The sequence below is a fragment of the Acinonyx jubatus genome, chromosome A1 (assembly GCF_027475565.1).
Source record: "Acinonyx jubatus isolate Ajub_Pintada_27869175 chromosome A1, VMU_Ajub_asm_v1.0, whole genome shotgun sequence".
Classification (NCBI taxonomy): Eukaryota; Metazoa; Chordata; class Mammalia; order Carnivora; family Felidae; genus Acinonyx; species Acinonyx jubatus.
In genome coordinates, this window is record NC_069380.1 from 186,251,600 (window position 1) to 186,272,432 (window position 20,833).

Consider the following 20,833-nt stretch of genomic DNA (forward strand, 5'->3'; position numbering starts at 1 on the left):
CTAACTGAGCCACCCAGGTGCCCCTCAAGATTATGTTTTTAGACTTCCAACTTCTGGCATGGTGGAGTGAGAAGGTTGACAAATCTTGTCCTAAAAAACAACTATTAAGCTGGTCAAAAGTTCAAAGACAACAATTTCAGTGCTTTGGAAATTGATCAGAAGCATAGCACACACTGATGAAATCTCATGAACTTTGGGTGAGAACAATATGAATCTGTGACATTGTTGCCTGAGCTGCTCCCACCCCATCGCGGAGCCCCAGTTCTGTGATGGCAGTTCACCGTGGGTGGGCCAGGCCATGAAAGTCAGTAACATTGTTGCTGCCTCCGGATCTGCAGCACTGTCCATTAAAGTGGCAGCCTCTTGCCAAGCAGACAGGGAGAGCCTAAGGTCCTGTTTGGGGCAAGCAATGGTCTAGCAGCCTGCCAAGGATTTAACAGTAATGTCCAGATGCGAGACAGCCATAGGGGCAGAATGCATGTTTTTTCCACGTGCACATGTAACGTTCTCCAGAATAGATCATACAGTGAACCACAAAACAAATCTCAATACGTTTTATTTTATTTTTGTGTTTTCATTTTAATTAAGTTTTTAACTTTAATTCCAGTAGAGTTAACATACAGTGTTATAATTAGTTTCAGGTGTATGATGTAGTGATTCAACAATTCCATATGGTATTCAGTGCTCATCATGAGAAGTGTGCTCTCAATCTCCAGCCCATATTTCACCCCTCACGATTTCCAGCCACCTCCCCTCTGGTAACTATCAGTTTGCTCTCCAGAGTTAAGCGTTTCTTTCTTGGTTTGTCTCTTTTTTTTTCCCCTTTGTTTTGTTTCTTAAATTCCATATGAGTGAAATCATATGGCATTTGTCTTTAACTTATTTTGCTTAGGGTTATATTCTTTAGCTCCATCCATGTCATTCTAAATGGCAAGATTTCATTCTTTTTATGGCTGAATAGTGTGCATATATATATATATATAAAATAGAATATAAATATATACATAATGGAATATATATATATGTATATGTATCCTGTGATATTCCTTTCTCATGCTGTTCTTGTTAGGTTTCGGTATCAATATTATTTTTAATCTTCAGTATTCATAGTAATTATTCAATTCATTTTCTTCTATTAGTTTGGAAATAATATACTCTAGTTCTACAATTTTCATTGTCACATTATTTATGTGTTGGATTATGTCCACCCCCCACCCCACCCCCCAATCGTATGGAAGTCCTAACCCCTGCTACCTGTGAGTGTGACCTGATTTGCAAATAGGATCTTGAAGATGTAATCAAGTTAAGATGAAGTCATTAGAGCGGGTGCTGATGCAGTATGGCTGCTGTCTGTACAAGAAGGGGAGACAGAAACTCACAGGAGAGAGATGGCCATGGGAAGGCAGAGGTGGAGATCGGAGGTACTTGTGCCACAACCCTGGAGCTGCCAAGGAAAGATTCTGAAGGCAAGAGCCTTCAGAGGGTGCTTGGCCCTGCCAACATCTGGATTTGGGACTTCTAGCCTTCAGAACTGTGAGAAAGTAAATTTCTGTTGTTTCCAGCCAGTCAGCATGTGATGGTTTGTTATGGCAGCCCTTCCAATCGAATCCACCTTAGAAATCACAACCTGCATAATTAACTTACCTGAGTCTGGAAGTCATGAGAACCTCCACCCTCTCCTGCACAGACAGCACAAGGAAACTGCACACCAGAACCTTTCATTCCCTTCTCCATTTCCCCTAGTTCAACTCCCATGCTGCTGTTGTCTAATACCTTAAATTAATCCTGTTTCCCCCACCAGAAATTGTCATTACATTTCATGCAGTCTATGCTTAATTTAGTCCACCGCATTCTCTACTATCTTTGCTTTGCTAACTTTCTTGCATCTCAGATCTTTTCCCCAGTGCTGTTGTCTTTCTGCCTGAAGCACAGCGACAGAGTTCCTGCAGTGAGAACCTGCTGGTGGTAAATCCTCTCAGGTTTAGCTGGGTTTTCACTGGGTGCAGATTTTGTTTGACAATTGGTTTCATTTGATACACCGAAGATACCGGTATACTGTCTTCTGCCTTGCGTTCTTGCTGTGGGGAAAACAGCTAGCTGTTAGGGGCCAGTCTAATTGCCATGCTCTTTCTTAAAGGTAACTTGTGTTTTTTTCTCTGGCTACTTGAGGTTTATCTCTGCCTTTGTTCTTTTGCAATTTTACTATCATGCCTCTAGTTGCAGATTTTTTTCGCTCAGCCCCTCACCCTCTCCCTTCCTTCTATTTTATTGATATAGAATTGACTTAAACACTATAAATTTAAGTGTATATATAGCATAATGACTTGGCATTCCTGTGTATCAGGAAGTGGTTTCCACAGTAAGTTTGCTGAACATCCATCTCCTCATATAATTAAAAAAATTTTTTTCCTTTGTGATGAGAACTTCTAGGATTTACTCTCTTAGCAGATTAAAGGAAATTATTTTGGGGGGGGGTTCCCTAGATCTTTTTGATCATAGATTAATGTGTTTCTTCAGTTCTGGAAAATTCCAGTGATTTTCTCCTCAAACATTTCCTCTGCCTCATTCTCTCTCTCTTTTCCTTCTAAGGCCTTGATCAAATGTATGTTACATTTCTCACTATATCCTCCTTGTGTCTCACTCTCTCTTTATTTACTATTCTATGTTTCATCCTGGATAGTGTATTCTAATTCATAACCAGTATATTATATTGTATATAATTTATATGGACAATTAAATATAATTTTATACCTAAAACCCTTCTAGTTTATCAGTTCATTACTTCTCCTTATGTTTTATCCAATCTGCTGTTAAGCCCATTCACTGAGTATTTAACATTTGTTATTTTACTACTTATTTATAAAAACTCTGGTTTTCGAATTTGCTGTGACAAATCTTATAGTTTCCTACAATATAATCCATTTTTGATAATATACCTGTTTCCTGCAGATGTTATCAGTTTGTCATTTGTTTCTTTAAGCATGGTAATTTTGGTGGTATTTCAGTCCGCCTGACACTTTTCCAAGTCTGGGCAGGGTGCTGGTATGTTTCTGCTTTCTATTGGTTCTGCTGCATTTTGTTACATTGTGTTTCCTTGTGTTTCTGCTAATCTTTGTTTGCTTGCCTTTCTTCCTTTGTAAAGTTATTTGTAGGGGTAACCAAGGCCTGGCATAGATAGACCTGCCCCTGAGATGCTTTGGGTTTGCTCCGCGAGGTACCTGGGTACACTACCAGCTGGGTATCACCTTACACCGTTTCACAAGTTGAGATTACCTGGCCAGCTCAAGCTGTGGGAATCTGAGTGTAAAGCCTCCTGAGGGCCAGTCGGGGGCCCAAAGTCTCCTGGTTTGGGGCAAGGTGGGATAGGTTTACAGTAACTTTGCCCTGCCGTTGATGATGCATCTCTTTGAAATCCAAGCTTAGTGTCAAGGGGTCTTCTAAAAACTTCCCACCTTGGATGGGCTTTGGGCCCTGACCACGGCTGCCCTCCCGTCGTGTAGTCGCCGTGCAGAAGCCGGAGGTATCAGGAACCAGAAATGCTTTGGGGCATAAGTGCTTTGGTGTCCAATGCTTTACTAATCTCTCTGCTTACAGGCTTTTTGTCAAAAACTGGCCTGGAAACTCCCCACTCTTGCTGCAACATCTCAGTTGTGTTTTTCTTTTGCAGGAGATTTAAAAACTTTTTAAACCAGTGGTGGGGGTGGTGAGGGAAGTGTTGATCTGAATGACAGCTGTTGTGATTGGAAAATGAAAGCTCAATGATATTTTTAGTCTCTCCCATCCAGTGGTCTCTCCAGAGCATAGTGAAATTTGAGTGTGCAAGTGCGTGTGAAGGACTATTCACCACACACATGGCCATGGACTAGCACAAAGGAAAATGAAGAGAAAATGAACTTTGTTTAGATTTTTTACCTAATTCCAAGTGTTTAAGACTATGTTTCAAGTCTTTACTAAACATCGGCTCGCACATCTCCAGGCTGTCTGATTTTCACAAATCCTAATGCAAGAAGGTGAGCTTATAGAGTCTTTTTTAAGTGTTCACATATTATTTATTGGAGATAAAATAGATACATTTCAACAGGTGATTAGATTTGTGACTAGAAGCCTTCAAAGACACACAAAGAATGCACCATTGCTCTTGTTTATTGGGAATGGAGGTTATATTTCATATTTAAAAAACATCAGTGTTTTCTCATACATGCCCTTAGGCAAGGTTAATGAAATAGAATCTTTTCATTAAGATGGTTAAAAATAACTGTGGTATTAAGACTACTGTGAAGACTGAACATTTTTTTTTAGCTCAAACTATACAATATTTTGGTCTGAAGATGTAAGGATACTATTACTGTCCTAAGCTTACCTATTATGAAGTTTAAAATCCTTCCAAACAATTGCAGGTGCATCTTTCCTACTGATGTGGCCCACACATTTCAAGTACTGTATGCTTTTCAAAGGGTATAGTCCATCATGCCAGAAAATACTTTCTTTTTCTTACTAATAAAACACACATGCTCATGCCAATCAATTTTAGAGTGTAAATACTGAGTTGATTGTTCTTTATTTTTTGTTTTTAAGTGAAGTAAGAATAATGAGGTAAGAGTAATGGCCATAAAGTACATATCATAGAAATGCTCTTCCCTCTCTTTGCGGTTTCCAACAGCGATAATAAAGTCAAAGTAGGCCACTGGGTGCATGTCATGTGGGCATTTTCAGGGCCCAGGGAAGCGGTGTTAAGCAACAAGCACTTCTTTCCTCAGATTGTGCAAGAAGCCGGACGGATTCTGCCCCTTCTGATTCCATAGCCCTTAGATGACCCACCTCAAATTCTAGAGGCTTGAGGTTCTGACTGACCCTTGAGTAGCTGACTCAAGTCACCTTGGGTGAGTCTTCCATATTGGTTTTTCACCTATACTCAAAGGGGGAAAGCATAGCTCTGTTCAGAGTCAGCACAGCAGAGTAGCGAGGGGAGCAATGTGGCCTGAAGGGGTGGCCGAGGATTGAATGTTGACTTCACCACTTACTGCCTTTCGAACTCAGACAAGCTCTCTCACCTCTCTGAACCTCAGTTTCCTCATTTGTTCGAGCAGAATAATGACTATTTCCACTTCACAGACTTGCTGTGAAGAATAAATGAGATCGTAAATGGAAAGCATTTAAATTGGCATTCACATATAAAAATACTCAATAAATGTTTGATATTAATATTCAGACTTGAGAAATATTTTGCACAGGTTTGGTTAACCCACCTGAGGAGAGTAATATTCTTGAGAGAGAGAGTTTTGAATGTAGTTCAGAAATAATTAAATGCCTTTCTTGATTGAAATAGAAAGGCAATTAAGACAATGAAGCATTTTTCTTTGTGTTATCTAGGACATATTTTTCTCATTTTCCTTGTGTAATGGGAAAATTTGAAATACATACAGAATGGTGGCAAATTACTCATCTTGAGGTTAATTGTTCCCCAACAAATACATGTCAAGTAGGGAAGGTGGATAAGATTCCAGAGGCTTCAGAATCCAAATCTTGATAGTGTGACATTTGGGTTCAGGTGGGCCTAGCTTTTGGATATTGCCAGAATATGACATTGGAAAAGTTCTTTAACCCTTTTGGGTCTCAGGCTCCCTGATTATAAATTAGGAGTAAAGATACCAAATTACACTGACAGGCTACAAAGTAGCTGAGTAATAACCCAAAGCTGACTTTGTAACACATTCCAGAGACTTAAATGTAAGACAGAGCAATCTATTTACATACAGTGAACCAAGTAACCAAGCTCTATTCACTTTACCCAAGCAAACTTTCCCAAATGTGTGTCTTTGGTTATCTGGAAGGCAGCACAAAACAATTCAGATATGCATCTAGGAATTAGGTGGTAGGATGGAGAGAGGTGACAGCAACAACTTGGAATGTCATAAGCATTGCATGATATGCGTGCTTCATGCATACAATTATTTATCTGATTGTGTTTTAATTGTCTCACTAACACGTATTGGGAAGATTCTATGACAAATGAATAAGCCTGTCTTCAAAGGAATGTAAGGAAGAAGGGGAAATCTAATATTTATAAAAATCCATCTTTGTGACCAGGTATTTTTTCTGTTGATTTGAAACCTCAGGAGCATCCTGAATTAAATCTGGACCTGGCTTCTGTACGTGGAGGGCAAAGAAAAACCGAAGAAAGAGGAAGACCACTCTTGGTAGGTGGTGGCATTCTTGGATTTCTGGTGGCAGACTTAATAAGCAAGGGAACTTACACATGAGGCTCATCTTGGCAGGTAACAAGACAGGTAAATCTCTGCACGTGCCCGCCAGAACCTTAAAAGTTTATACAGAGACCTTAATTGGGTTCAGTCTCATATACTGTCCAGATGGTCTCAACAGCACACTGTTCTCTTAAAGCTGCATCTTTGAAAACAGTGCCCACTGTGGAATGCTATGCAAAATGTGCATCTGAAGTGCAGGGGAGGGGAGGAGGAGCCAATTGCCCAGGTTCAGATCGTTGGGTCAACCTGAGTTCATGTCCCCTCGATAACCTCCTCCAACAGTATTGGAGTAAGCTAATGCTGAAACAACCCTAGAATCCCAATGACTTAACAGAAGAGAAGTTTATTTCTTGCTTGTATAAAGTTTGTTTCCCCATGCAGTCATTTAGGGGCCAGAATCCTTCTATGTTGTGATTCTGACATATCCTAGAGCAGGGTCAGCAATCTACGAGTCATGGACCAAATCTGATCTAGAGTTTTTATAAATTTTTTCTTCGTAAATAAAGTTTTATTGAGACACAGCCACACCGATTCATCATGTATCACCTGTGCTTTGTAGCTGCTCTCACACTAAGGTAGTTGCAACAGTCTCATGAATTATAAAATATTGCCTATCAGGATCTTGACAGAAAACCTTTGCTAAGCCTGCCCTAGCATTGGAATAGCACCTTGGATTTTCTGATTAGTCCGCAGAAGGGGAGGAAGAGGAGAGCAAGACTGTGTGGGAGGTTTTTATGAACTATATCTGAAAATGGCTTCCATCAATCCCACCTACTTTTCACTCGCCAGAACTCAGTCATACAGCCAAAGCAGCTGCTAGGGATGTCGAGAAATGCAGTCTAGCAATGGCCCAGGAATAAGACATACAGCAGTTCTCCACAGACCAACTCTGCACAGAGTCTTCTAGTCACTCTTTCCTCTTTGTTCCTAGCAACAAATGTTTAAATACAGTTAAATCATTACAGATAAGTCATTTCAATTGTAGTCTTAAAAAGTTAAGCACAGTTAGACTTCTCTGGATAACCTTAAAGCTGAATTACTGACACAATGTTCCCAAATTTTAGTGTGTGTTTATTGGTGCCAACAGTGGTTCCTCACCGTCATAGGCTGATAAAAACGGGACAGAGGTGGATTTGACACTGAAATGACTCCTTTAAACTTGTCCTACACCATATGAATTAAGGAACACTTTGTGGCAGTTTAAAATAAAAAAGTTTAAAAAGTGGTAGAAGGATTGAGACATTACACAGGGCATAATTATCTAGACAGACCACTTCTAAAAGAACCTACTTTATTGAACTCAGAAACAACCATGTGGACATTTAAGTGACAATTTAGTTTCCACAAAACGTTATCCAGCTCATTTTATTATAGTTCATTTATAAATCTTTGGTTTTGTGCAGTTTCTCTTTTTCATGAACTTTGTAATTTGGTTTCATGGTTGTTTAAATGCTATCTGCATAAAGAATGTGGCCCTAGTTTTATGCTTGTGCATATTTAAGTAAGATAGTAAAATTAGTTTAAATAAAAACATGAGAGATCCAGAAGAATATTTTCTTTCTTAAAGATATGTGTATACAATGCAAGTTTATAGGAGTCCACTCAACAGAGAGAGCTCTCTTTCACAAAACACTTATATTTGAATTAGGAAACTATATCAGTCAGGACAGACTATGCAAAGCTGCCATAACAAAGAAGCCCCAAGTCCTAGTGGTTTAAACCACCTGCGTACATTAAATGTGTTGCATATTGCTAAAGAATTCTGTTCATCGTGATCCTGACAGCAGGACCCAAACTGATGGAGCTGTTCTCAGTAACACCTCTGGTTGAGGGGAGCAAGTACTCTGGGGGTTCTCTTACCTTTAAGGAAATGCTCTGGCTCAACGAAGTCAGATGACCACACTAACTTCAAAGAGAGGGCCATAATCTTTTTTGGGTGTCCAGAGAAGAGAGATACCAGGAATTGGTTGACAGAAGTAAGTAAGGTAGCAGACAGCTTTCTTAATTTCATAGGCAGTGTGGCTCCTGGGTTACAGTCAAGCCCCACTGCTTGCTAGCCACACGCCACGGGCAAATCAAAACCTCAGCTCCTCCTCTGTGAAATAGGGGAGAAATGTCAGTTGGCATGGTTCATTGAGCAGAATCAAGGCAATAACTCTTTGTCAACCATAAATTATTATCCAAATGAAGGTAATAGTATTGTTTCTGGCAATCAGTCATACCACATTAAGAATAAAGAATAATTAGCAATGATTTCACTCCACAGCATTTGTCACGCAATCAATATTTTGTCTCAAAAGTTTCCTGAAAATTCACAAGAAATTTCCTTAGGTAGTCTGATAATGAAACCTGAAGAAAATACCTCTCAAAGAGAAAGAAAGAAAAAGATAAAGAAAAAAAGAAAGAAGAAGAAAAAGAAAAGAAAAATTTCCCTCTTGACTAGAAAGTGACAGGCCATTTTACATGGCCCCAAATCTATATGGCCCACTCTTCTGGCAGATTCCAACATTAAAAACATTTGAGGTGGAAGAGAAGAAGCACTATCTATCTTGCCCAAGAAGCAGTTGTTTTAAGTTGGGCTCAGCATGAAAAAATTTAAAATGTTTCACAAAATAATGCTGAGGATAGAAACACAAGAAGATTCTATACTGTAGCATGGACTCCTGCAACTGATCATCACCCAAATATCTCAGAATTCCAGCTGATTAGAACTGGATGGCATCCTGAAGATTATCTGGTCTCCTACTCTTATTTTCCAGATGACGAAAGCAAGGTCTAGAAAAGTTAAATAAATTGCCATAGGTCATGTTCCTTAAATACAAGTTGATTAGCCAAATATTTTTCCCCTTCACCATCCTGAAATTACGGACCGAAGGAAATTAAACACTGAAGGAAGACATGTTTCTCTGTCCCCTCATATAATCGCTGACAAAATCTCTTTGAATCACAGCCTATGGCACACCCTTCATTGTGAATATGCAAGCAGGCAGCAAGCCCCCAAGAAATTCCTGTGGAGATCTAGCAATGACTCTGAGATTCATTTTCAGTGCTTCTAAAATTCATTTGTTGTTTTCCATTTCAGAGTTTTCTAAATGATGTTTTGACCCATAGGAGATGTATGAATTGAGTAAGAAAACGAGATACAGGCTTCTAATTGAATAATTGCATTATCTGATTATTTAATTAGATGTGGAAGTCTTACACTCTAAGAGAAGAATTTCCACATTGTCCACAAAAAAAAGGAAGAAAGAAAAAGAAAGAAGGAAAGAGAGAGAAGGAGGAAACGAGGGAGGCAGGGAGGAAGGAAAAAAGAAAAAAAGGAAGGAAGAAAAAGAAATGTGAGCTTCCTTCCTAGGCATATTAGTCAGGAAAGGCTCAGTTATGCTGCCATAAAAAATCTCTGGGACTTATAGTAACAAAAGATTATTTCACATTCATGTTAAATGTTCACTGTGGGTTGGAGAGGTCTCCACTCCACATTATCTTTGCAAAGAGTGGCAGGCTGAAGGAAACTCCATCTGGAGGGTCACTGGAGGCTGTGGCATGGGGAAGGTGAACTGGCGAATTGCACATTGGATCTTAAAGCTTTTGCCTCTAAATAGCACATATTACTGATAATTCTAAATTTATCAAAGCAAACAATAGGGTTGCATCTAAATGCAGAAGAATCAGAATACTCTACTCCTACTGTGCACCTGGAAGTAGGGAAGCCATAATTTTAGTGAACATCGCTAATGGAGACCATTCTAGAAATAAAGAAGAAAAGAAAAGAAAACAGAATAGACATGCTCCCTCCCCAAACTGTCAAGAAGACAGGGTCTCACACAGTCAATACGAATCAAATCCCCAATCAAGGATAATAAAATACCTGGCAGCTATACAATAAAATCTCTTAACACATTAATTTGTTGCTGATAAAGTTTCCTGAATTTGTTTCTTCATCTTCATACAAGAGTATTGCATAGAATGAGAAGCAGGTACAAATGAACTAAAATAAATTGGGGTTGAGATAAAGTTTCTGGAAATGCGCTGTGGGCCAGCTAAATGGGGAGACACACTTGTGCCTTTTGTGGATTTTATCAGGCTCTTTTTGTTTCTTTATGACATAACTGTACTGGTCAATAGTCTTCCAAAAGAATTTGATAGTAGGAAAGTTATAGCCTGATCAGACAGAAAAGTTCATTTTCGCTTAGATGCTAATAGTAATAATTATCTAATGAGTCACTCTGAAAAGAGACCCTGAACCTCTAAAACTTAGCCTTTTTGGGAAATGTCTGAAAGTCTGGGATATGTTTAGACAACCGTCATTTCTTTTTTATTTGGGGACAATCATTTGCTTAGATACATATTTTTAAACTTTTAGTGTATCACTAGCAACAAAGTGTTTCAAGTGGGAAAAACTCAAACTAGCTCAGAATGTCCCCTAAATTAAAAAATAGGGTTTTGTACTTTCCAGAATAATAAGCACTTTTATAGTCTTTCTTTAAATCTTTCTTGGTAAAAAGCTACAAAGCAGGAGGAAAGGGTGAGAGTCAAAGCCTGCTGATTTACTGTTTAATTATATCTTTCCCCCCTGCCCCTTAAAATTTTATAACAGAGCAGGGTTAACATTAACACCCCAACCACAATAAACTAAACATATTTTATTACATATTTTATGTCCATGATGAAAATGAAGATATAATAGTGAGATAATTTTATATAGAGGTATGGTGAATTCTATGTGGCTAGGGGTAAGTCAATTTTGTGTTCTGTGCTTTAGTTTTTAAAACTCTCATTAATAATTATATTAATAGCACACTTTTGCTGAGTGTTGATTACAGTACAAGGGGCTATATCAAGTACCTCACATTTTTCCCTCATTTAATACTCACAGAAAACCTACTTTTAAAAATGAAGAATTGAGGATGAAGTGACTCGACCAAGGTCACTTAGCTAGTTAGTAGTGGAATACTCTTTTGGGATAAATCATTGTGGTAACACTTCAGTCAAGGTATCTGGTAAGTGCAGTGTTTTTCTAGCCCAACTCTCTTGGAGAAGAAAAGACTTATATTGGCAGTGGTTCATTTATTCATAAATATATGAATGTCCACTCTGTGCCTGGTCCTATCTTAAAGCCTGTGGATATAGAGCTGAATAAGTCTGTGAGGCACAGATGTTAAGAAAAGAGGTTAAGAAAAATCAGACAGACAGACTTGGGTTGGGTTCTGCAATACAACCTTAGACAGGAACTCTCTGGCCTCATCTGAAAACTGGGAAATTATATTGGTGCTTACTTCACGGTTTTGCTGGGAAAATTAAACGCGGTAATGAATAAAATGCTTAGCATAGCACATTGCATAAGATGCTCCATAGTGCGTTCAGTTAATACCAGGTTTTACTGTTATTATTGTTGTATAAGCAAAATAGTGACTGTAGGTGAGCTCCTTGATTGTGGAGGGGAAAGAGATGTTTAAACAAGATTTTCTGTCCAATGTGATATAAGCACCAGGGAAATCAGGGAAAGAAAGGCACGAATGACTTCCTAGAAGGGGTCTGGAAAGGTTTTATGAAAGAGGTGAACTCTGTGTTAGTGATTTTAAAGAGAGCAGAATTTCTCCAGGTGGAGACCGGGTATAGGCATTCCGGTCGTGTACAAAGCTGCTTAGCAAGGCATGTTGGGGGGATCTCAAGGCTCCAGCCACGTGGGCCGTTCTAGACAGGGAAAGAGGACCGGCGAAAGCGAATGGAAAACCCACCAGTACTGGGAATTTGGGTGGCGGTGACCGGAGGGAGGCTGGGGGATCGCGAGGTGGCGCTGTGGCTCCACGTAAGGGAAGATTCCGGTGTCTGCGGGTAACCCGCACGCCCAGGGCGGCGCCGGAGAGGCGGGGCAGGGCGGTCTAGGTGGGCTTGGCACTATCTTCATACAGCCACCAAATAATGACGGTGATAAAGATAATAAAATCATAAGCAAATAACCCGGAAGCGGTCTCCTTTAGGACACAAGGTATTAATAATTAGAAACTGTCCGCGAGGAACAATTAAGAGCTCCCGAACTGCCCAGCAGGGATCATTTCGAGCGCAGTCCTGGTAATTGGTGGGTCCCAGTGGGAATCCGCCTGGCCGGGCCGGAGCCGAGCTGGGGGCTGACCCACGGCCTCCGGGCCAGTCCCGAGCCCGGTAGGCGGCTTCCGGCTGCCTGCGGGCCGAAGGAGCGGCAGTTTCGACTCTTGCCATGGGGTGCTCAGTCCGCGATTCCTGCCTGCGCCTTTCCTTCCACGCGACCCGAGGTTTCGGGGATTTCTTCGCTGGGCTTCACATGCACACATGGACAAACGAACCACGTGTGAGCTCAGGCTTACACACAAGTGTACGTTGCTCTTAAACACGTACGGACTTCTGCACACGCACACTCACATGAGACACGTGTCTACATGTAACACATGCACACACTTTACACGTGCACACGTGTACTCAACGCTTATGCGCAACAATCCTTCTCAAGCACAAGCGTCCACATGCACCCAAGTGCGCGCTGTAACTCACTGGTACACACTTGTGCTACACAGGCCCATAAAAATGCAGCCACTCTTCGTTTATACAAACGTATTTGCACACTCACATCACACTCACCTCGCATCTCGGTGGCCAACAAAGACCTCTAAGGGCCGAGCGGTGCGTAAATATCTAATGAATTGTGCTTCAAAGAAAAAAACTTTTTGTGACCCAGGCATCTCGAGCTTCTCTGCTAAACTCCCCTTTCCTTCTACTTTCTCCTAAGCAAACAGGCTTCCCTCCCTTCGCCTCCAAATTCTCGCAGGCCTGTTTCTTTTCTTTTCTTTCTTTCTTTTTTTTGTTTTTTTTACGTTTGCACTACTGAAGAGATGCTAATGTCTAAACAGCCAGGAAGTTCTCTTCCCGCACCCTGGAGCCTCTTTTCGCCGCCGAGGGAGCGGGGGCCCTTCGCAGATCAGACTCCAGTCAAGCAGGTTGGAGGACTGTGGGAGAAGGGCTAAAGGTAGGGCATAGTCGCGCTTCAGGACAGTCTCGGATTAGGAGATCTTTTCCGGCGGGTCCCCAACTGTACTCTCCCAGCTCAAAATAATTTTAGTTTTTAGTTTTCTGTGGTCATGCCAAGGCTATATGGTCTTCCTCAATTAAAGTGCATCCGCAGGTGTCCACATTTCTGCCCTCTGTTGGACTTCGCAGGCATCCCCCAAAACTTGTTCAGTCTATATCAATTAGACCACGCTGCGCGCGCCCGAAGCTCTGACACCTCAGCTAGGACCCGGAGTTGCGACTGACTGAAGGTCACACAGCAGATGTGGCAGATCCAGGGCTGGAGTTAGCGCCACCCTGGCGTGCCCTGTCTAGGACTGCCGGGAGAGACGCGTGACGGTATCTGCCAGCGGGAATGCGCATCCAGTCCACGAATTAGAACTTTTCAGAACCGTTTTCCCCTCCTATCTCCCTTCCGCTGCCTGCCCTGGGGCAACTTGCGCCCTTGCTCCTCTGTCATCCGGGATACCCAGGGGATCTGGGAGCTTTGTGGCAGAGGCGTGGCGGGGGTCGGAGAGCCAGGGGAAGCACCAATGCAAATGTAAGGATAATGCGCCGCCGTTGGATGGATGGTTTGGATCCTAGGTTAAGGTCACAGACTGGGGAAATTTCTGCTCGGAGACTTTATTTGCAGTGAGGCGGTGGACAGTTTGTTTCATTTCAATCACAAGCCTTCAGTTTCCTCACCTGTAAATGGGGGCGATCTTACCTGCCTTCTTTGTCTTGTGGGAATTCAGTGAGTTTCTGCCCGTAAAGCCTTCAACAAATGGTGTCTATTATTATCTAGGGACCGCCCCAGGGGAAACCCGACAGTCCGCAGGGTGGATCCGGGAAAGGTTTGTTCGAACTCCTTGCCTCAAGCTTTTGTCCTAGGTGTCTGTGGGTGTCTTTGTCCCGTTCTGGGCCTCAGTTTCCCTGTCTGTACTATGAGGAGACGCGCGTTCCCAGGTACTGGAAAAGTTAGAGTCGGCAAGCACACCGGGCCACCGCTGCAACAACTTTGGGGATCTGAAAGAGGAATCTGGGTCCGAGGGAATGCCCCTTCCCCTTGCCGCTTGCCAGAGGCCGCTGAGAGCAAGGAGGTGGGACAGGCAGATTTCCGGTGGAAACGTGGCCTGCTGCTCTTATACGTACTCCGAGGGCAGCAGGTAAAGGTCTTAGAGGGGCAGCGTCAGGGTTTCGCGCGCGGGTGGCGGGGCCTTTCCCGCCGGCATCTGGGCTCAGCTCAGGAGCACCTCTCCCCTCCATGCTGCGTCCCGCTCTGGCTCTCACATTCCTAGCGACCCGCGCCGCCACCCACTCCTCCTGTGGGCAGCGCTTTGGCACCTGCTCACTGCGGCCGCAACTCCAGACCGCCAGTGGACACTTTCAGAGCGGCCGTTGGCGGAGGGACTTTGAGCCTTTGGCTTTCATCGCCGCACTTTCCCTTTCCCTTCTTTCCAACACCGAAGGAGGCGTCTTTTCTCCTCTCTCACTCTAAGCGGTCTCTTACTAGCCGCCAAAAGAAGGGGGCATTTCCCAGGGCTGGAGGCCCTTCTGGGGGCGCGTCTTGCTAAGGGAGACGCAGATAGAAGGAATTTTCTAAGTGACAGGTCCCAAGTCTGGCCTCCTGGGGGCGGACGAGCAGAAAAGATTCCCTCTTTCCCCGGGACGTCCCGCTAGTCCCAGTTTGGCTGTATTTATCTCGTCTCTACTCTTTTTGGGTTAGAGAAGGGACGCGTGTGTTCTCACCTGCAACCCCTGGAAGTTATGGAGGCAACTCGTGTCCTTCGGGAAAGGGAATTGATTTCCCTCTGACTTAACAGGGTTGGGATTGCCGAGAGTGAGAAGGTTTTAAAGTTCGGGGTGGAATGGGGGGGTCTTGCTCACTGGGCCTGAGCTTCCTGCAGCGCTGGGAGACCCTGAGGCATGGGTAGCCCTGTCTACTGTTTAGAGCAATCAAGGGGGAGGGAGTGGACGTTAACCCTCACTTAGGAAGAAACTCTGAGAAGCTCAGCGGGACACTTCACTCCAGGGGAAATATCAAGCCTTTTCACCTGCTTCTTCCACATATAAGTCCATTTTGCTCTATATTTTTCTTATGCCCAGCTTTGCCCGCTCCTTGCTTTTTTCTTCTCTAATTCTGTAGGTCTGGACAGGGCCTGAAAATCTGCATTTCTACCTCCTCCCCCATATGATTAGACTGATGAGGGGGATTTAGGGATTACTGTTATAAGCTAACCTAAAGTCATATCACATATATTCTATAACTCCTGGGCAATGCTATACACACAAGTATTTTTCTTCACAGAAGTGGCTATAATATAAGAAAAGATGAAGTCAGTCTCAGTACATACTTTATAGTACCCCTTCTCCACACACATGCTTGGTCTTCTGGAGGTGGTGCTTCCATCACAGGAGGGAAGATTGACAAGTGTTTAAGGAATTTTTCTAAGTTTAAAATTACAATTGCTAGTTGAATATTCACCAGAGGAAATCCATGAAAACCTACTAGTCTGCTGGCCTGGTGTTGTTCCCAGTTTCCTATCACCCTCTATATCTCTTTCTACCTTCTCTTTCACTTCCTTCCTACTTAATCGTTTATTACTGGGCGAGAAAAGCCAGTTTAAAAGCACCAGAACACTCAGAAGAAATGCTATGAATACATTCTGCTTGATTAAAGGAAAGTCATTCGCCATCCCAGGTGAGGTATCTGCTGTTTCTGAACAGCCAAAAGGAATTAGTCTTATCAAAAGATTCTTGCCCTTTTTTTGTTTTACCTCTTCCTGTGGCCTGGCAGATGTGGAAATTGCCTCCTTCTTATTTAGTTTCTAGAGGTTACCTACTCTGGGGCAGAAGTTGGGCTGCTGACATTTTCTTTCTCTGCGCCAATTTCTCTTTTGAAACAGGCACCTTCAGGCCCCTCAACAAACACATAATCTGCAGAGTGCTTCTGGATTCTGCTTGACCCCTTAGAAATCCATCTGTTGTGTGCTTCACACTGATCCTGGTCCTCATAGTGGCTGTATCTCCCCTTTTCCTGGCACTTTTGCTGCTTGCCTTTGGCAGCGATCTGATCCCTATTACATTGTGTGTTCCCCCTCACTGGGGAATGTACTTTACCAGACTCAACTTGGAGTCCTGAATACAGTTCACTGGAGAGTAAAAGTGGAGGTTCAGGCAATTAAGGAGAGGGAAGCTTGAGTCTTTAGCTCTGGCTATCTGGAACTCATTGATAGAAGGGTGGCCTCTGTTTCCTGGTTCCCCTTCCTTGAAGGATACCCTCAGAGAAGGCAGGGGATAGTCCAGGCAGGGGAAGGGATTGGCTCTGGGGGACTCATTGGACTTTGGAGGTTAAGCTTGGATCTTTGGGAAGTTTTCAGCAGGCCCAGTTTTAATTGTGCGTTTCAATTCTGTAGAGATGGAGAAAGTCCCCTCCTCCTTTCCCCTGCCCACAAAGTTATAACCCTTTCAGTCTCTCCACCAACATAACCATCCTGAACATGTGCTGTGTGTCAGGAACTCTGGTAGATGTTACGTAGATCCTGATGGACCAGACACATCTCTTCAGGAGTGTCTTGGTGGAGACTGAATTAATTATTAATTTTTGCCAGAGACAAAGTGCTCTCAGCACATTAGTGGTCCAGATTAAATGGTATGGGAGCAGGGCACGCTTTGTGCACAAAGATAAAGTAGTGTTTGAGGATAGTGGCCGTGTACTCACGGACCTGAAACACAGTCCTTTTTTTCTGGTTTAGGAACTGGGAAGTGGTTTTCACTTTCCTGCTCTGCCAAGAGCACAAAGCGTAATTTTTGCCTGTCTCCATCCATTCAACATAGGCGTGTGTACTGTTCCGTCACTGACCCCATGAGCTTCCTAAATCAAAGGGCCAAGGAAGGCCAGCAGAAAGGGGACCTGGATTTCTGGCAGAGAACTCCCCCCAAGGAGTCCTTAGCAGATTTGGCTGCAGTCAGGGAGTTCCTCTGAGGGCAATGAAACAGAAGTTCACCATGTGCTTATTAGAGGTTACGACCTGCTAAAAATGATGGGGCACATTACCCGGAAACTTCTAGCTATTTTCTTTGCCACTTACATGCATATATACAGAAAGGTCTGAGGTAGGAGACCATTTCTCCCTCCCTCTCTCCTAGCCTCCCCCCCCCCTCCTTTTTAACTCAATCTCTCACATTCTGGACAACTGGCAGGGGCAGAAGTTGGGGTGGGTTTGTTCAAGTCCCCCGTTTAAACTGAAAGAATGAGGAAGACAGAAATCCTACATGAAATAACCAATCAATCAGAGACGTTGTTGCTCTGGTAAATACACTAAAGAAAAAAAATACTTTGGGGCGAGGGTAAGGGGTTGGGAAATGAATCTGAGTAAATTTTAGAATGCATCCTGATACAACTCTAGTGAGAGCATTCATTCCACCGTTTACACATCCCGCGGATTACTCGACATAAGTGAGTTTATGGGGACGGTGCCTTAACACCCGCGGCCTCGAAGCTAGCATCAGAACGAGAACCATTTCAGAGGCCAGACAACGGACAGAGTCCGGGTCCCCCTACTCCATGAGGGACCCACAGAGCCTCACTAACCGAGACCCAGGGTCCACCCACTTCTCCCAGCGTGGAGAAAAGTGCCCTCCGCGATCTCCCGCCCCGACCTCGAGCACCCATTTTTCCACCCCACCACCCCCTCCTCAAAGCGAAGAGGTGGGCACCTGGGACGCGCTTCCTGCTTTTTCTGCCCGGGCTCTCCCGTCTCCTCCACTTTTGCCCCCGACGTCCCAGAACAGCGGAGCAGGACGCAGCATCGGCCCTGGGAGGGCGCAGCCTGTGAACCGCGAGCGCGCTCAGGGCGTGGCGAGGATGCTAAAAGGACCGCAACGACCAGGATGCAGACCCCAGTTCAAATCCCTGAGAAAAATATCGCCCTTCCCTTCCGTCTGTTTCCCCTCTCCAGCCCGGCTCTGCCCAGCTGTGCCCAGCTCCTTCCCAGCACAGACGCTGGTGCTCAGCGATCCTTCGCTCGCCACTTTGCGAGGAACTTTGGCTAGCTCCCCTGCGCCACCCGGAGAGGGATGTTAATGAGGGAGCGTGGCCCAGCGCGGCGAGCCAGAAGGCTTCTTAAGCCGCGATTGGCTGCAGCTTGGCGGAAGGATGGCGTTATGCAAATGAAGGGGCGGGGCCGTGAGGCGCGAGCCCCGCCTCCTCCCTTTGGGGTTAGTGTGCCTGTGTTTAGCTCTGGGGAGAGTCAAACTGGATTCCATAGGGAAAGCCTGCAAATCACTTCTATTTTAGCAAGGAGAAAACAGAATCTCCATCCAGCAGGGTCCACCCCTCTCTCTTTCTCCCTCTCCTCTCTCTCTTTCTCTTTCTCTCTCTGTCTTTCCCTGCCCCCCCCTTCCTCTTTCCCTCTCTCTCCCCCCTTCCCCCCACCCCACTCTCCCTCTCTGGTGTATCTGTCTACGGCAACCAGCGTCCTCATCTAAACGCACTGAAAGGAAAGAAACATCTTTGGTTGGGAGAGAAGGAGGAAAAAAAAGAGAGAGAGAGGAAAAAACTTGCCTGGTTGTGGAAAATGACACTTGAAGTAGCAAAGCCGGCAGCGCGAGTTGAGTCTATTGTTTCTTAAATTGCCATCAGGGCTTTTTTTTTCTTCCTGCTTCTTCAAGTGAAGGGTACCTCTACAAAAGGAAACTCCAGCCCCTCCTGTCCTCCACCGGCCTGTGATCATTACAAAAAAAAAAAAAAAAAAAAAAAAAAAAAAAAAAAAAAAAGAAAAAAAAAAGAAAAAAAAAAAGCACCCAAACCAAAAATTAACCAACCAAACAACCCCCAACAGCCAAGCATACATCTCTATTTTTTTTATTTTGGTCTTTTCGTTGGATTTTCCCTTCTTTTTTTTTTTTTTTCCTCTCCTTTTTTTCGTGTTATCGCTCAGTTTTGAGCGAAGGTTTACATTTTTAAAAAATTTGCTTTCCAGCCCGCCTTGATCTTCTAGCGCGAGTTCATCGTCTCAAAAAAAAAAATCTCTGGCTGGCGTTTTTCTTTCCTTTTTTTTTTTTTTTTTTTTTTTTTTCAATATTTTCAAGGGGGAGGAGATTTTCCACAAGAAAAGGTTGTTTTCATGTTTGGGATTCAGGAAAGCATCCAACGGAGTGGAAGCAGCATGAAGGAAGAGCCGCTGGGCAGCGGCATGAACGCGGTGCGGACGTGGATGCAGGGCGCCGGGGTGCTGGACGCCAACACGGCGGCGCAGAGGTGGGTACCGCTCGGGGACCGCGGCCGGGGAGGCGAGCCGCAAGCAGAAGAGCCGGGAGGCGGTGGCTGCGGCCGCCGCGGGGCCCGGCCGCGCTCTTGAGTCCGTCGCTCGGCTCGGCTCGCCTCCGGGGCTCCGCGCTCCCGGGCCGCGCTGCCTTGATCGCCTGCGGCCGGAGAGCCGGGAGCTGCCTGCGAGAAGCCCACGCTTTGCCGGCACTTTTCCCTGCTTCGCCTGTGACTGTTTTCATTTCGTTTTAAGCCAGAAGAGGCGTCTCATCAGCACGATGTTGGATATCTGTGTTTTTTTATGTGATTGCTCTTTCTTTCCCGGCCGGTTGTCTCCTCTTTCTTTCTTTCTTTCTTTCTTTCTTTCTTTCTTTCTTTCTTCCTTCCTTCCTTCCTTCTTTTCTCTTTCTTTTCTTTTCTTTCTCTTTTCTATCTTTTATTCCTTTCCTGCCTTTTTTCTTTCTTTCTTCTTTTCTTTCTTCCCTCCTTTCTAAACTTTTTTCCTTCTCTTCTTTCTTTTCCTTCCTTCCTCTTTTTCTTAACTCCTTTTCCCCCTCCCTTCCCTTTTTCTTTTCTTCCTTCTTCACTTCTTTTCCTTTTTCCCTTTCCTTTCCCCCTTACCTCTCTTCCTTCTTTCCGTCCTCCCTTTCTTCATTCTTTCCTTCCTCTTCTTTCTTCATTCCTCCCTCCTCTCTCCTCTTCTCATTCCCTTACCTCCCTTTCTCTCCTATTTTCTCTCTCCATGTACCCCTGGAACCTTCTTTTAGTTCTCTGGTCTTGTTCTCTCTCCCTCTCTCTATCTTTCTGCTTTTCTCAGTCCACCGGTAGAACGGCAGCTCCCAACTTTGATTCTGACATTTCCTGAAAGTCTTCCCCACCCTCTGTCACCACGGCCCCTTCCAGCCCCTCTCCCACTCTCAGCTCCTGGGATGCTAGACTGTGTGACTTGGAGGCACTTCCCTTGGAGATTGACCTGGGGGATCTTTTCTGGGCACTCTTGTCAACCTTTCCGAGGACGCCTGGTCCCAAGTGAGAAATGGCCTTTTTTCCCAGACCACCAGCTGGGCTTGGGGGAGTAGGAGATTTGGCTGACCCAGGCCCTGTCGGACTCCGAGAGGGCGGAAGGGGAAAAAGGAAGATGACTAATTACCTCATCCTCATCTTCACGGGGCAGGGGACAAGTGTCTGCAACACTGTTCCCAACCCCGTTGAGTACAAGGATGGGGGTGGTTAGCAGTGAGAGTGAGTTGGGTAACTGGGCTGGAAGCGAAAGAGTGTG

The 20,833-nt window shown here is 44.2% G+C and overlaps 1 protein-coding gene and 1 long non-coding RNA gene across 9 annotated transcripts in view; one reads left to right on the plus strand and one right to left on the minus strand.

The window, feature by feature from the left end:
• Window positions 1-2,468: 2,468 nt before the first annotated feature.
• LOC106967623 (uncharacterized) lies at window positions 2,469-18,688 on the minus strand. Its single transcript, XR_001428976.3, has 3 exons — window positions 18,006-18,688; window positions 8,124-8,358; window positions 2,469-7,190 (listed from the first exon to the last, which is right to left on the minus strand). It is a non-coding gene; the product is annotated as an uncharacterized LOC106967623 (long non-coding RNA).
• EBF1 (EBF transcription factor 1) overlaps window positions 18,519-20,833 on the plus strand; it is a 388,437-nt gene continuing 386,122 nt past the window's right edge. For 5 of the 8 annotated variants that reach the window (XM_027033265.2, XM_027033277.2, XM_027033269.2 and 2 more), the window contains exon 1: window positions 18,520-19,548. In XM_027033265.2, the coding sequence (XP_026889066.1) occupies window positions 19,415-19,548 (134 nt within the window). In that variant the 5' untranslated portion in view covers window positions 18,520-19,414. Of the gene's footprint in view, window positions 19,549-20,833 lie in introns of all 8 variants that reach the window. The other 3 variants (XM_053199629.1, XM_027033273.2, XM_027033284.2) reach the window with 2 other exon arrangements.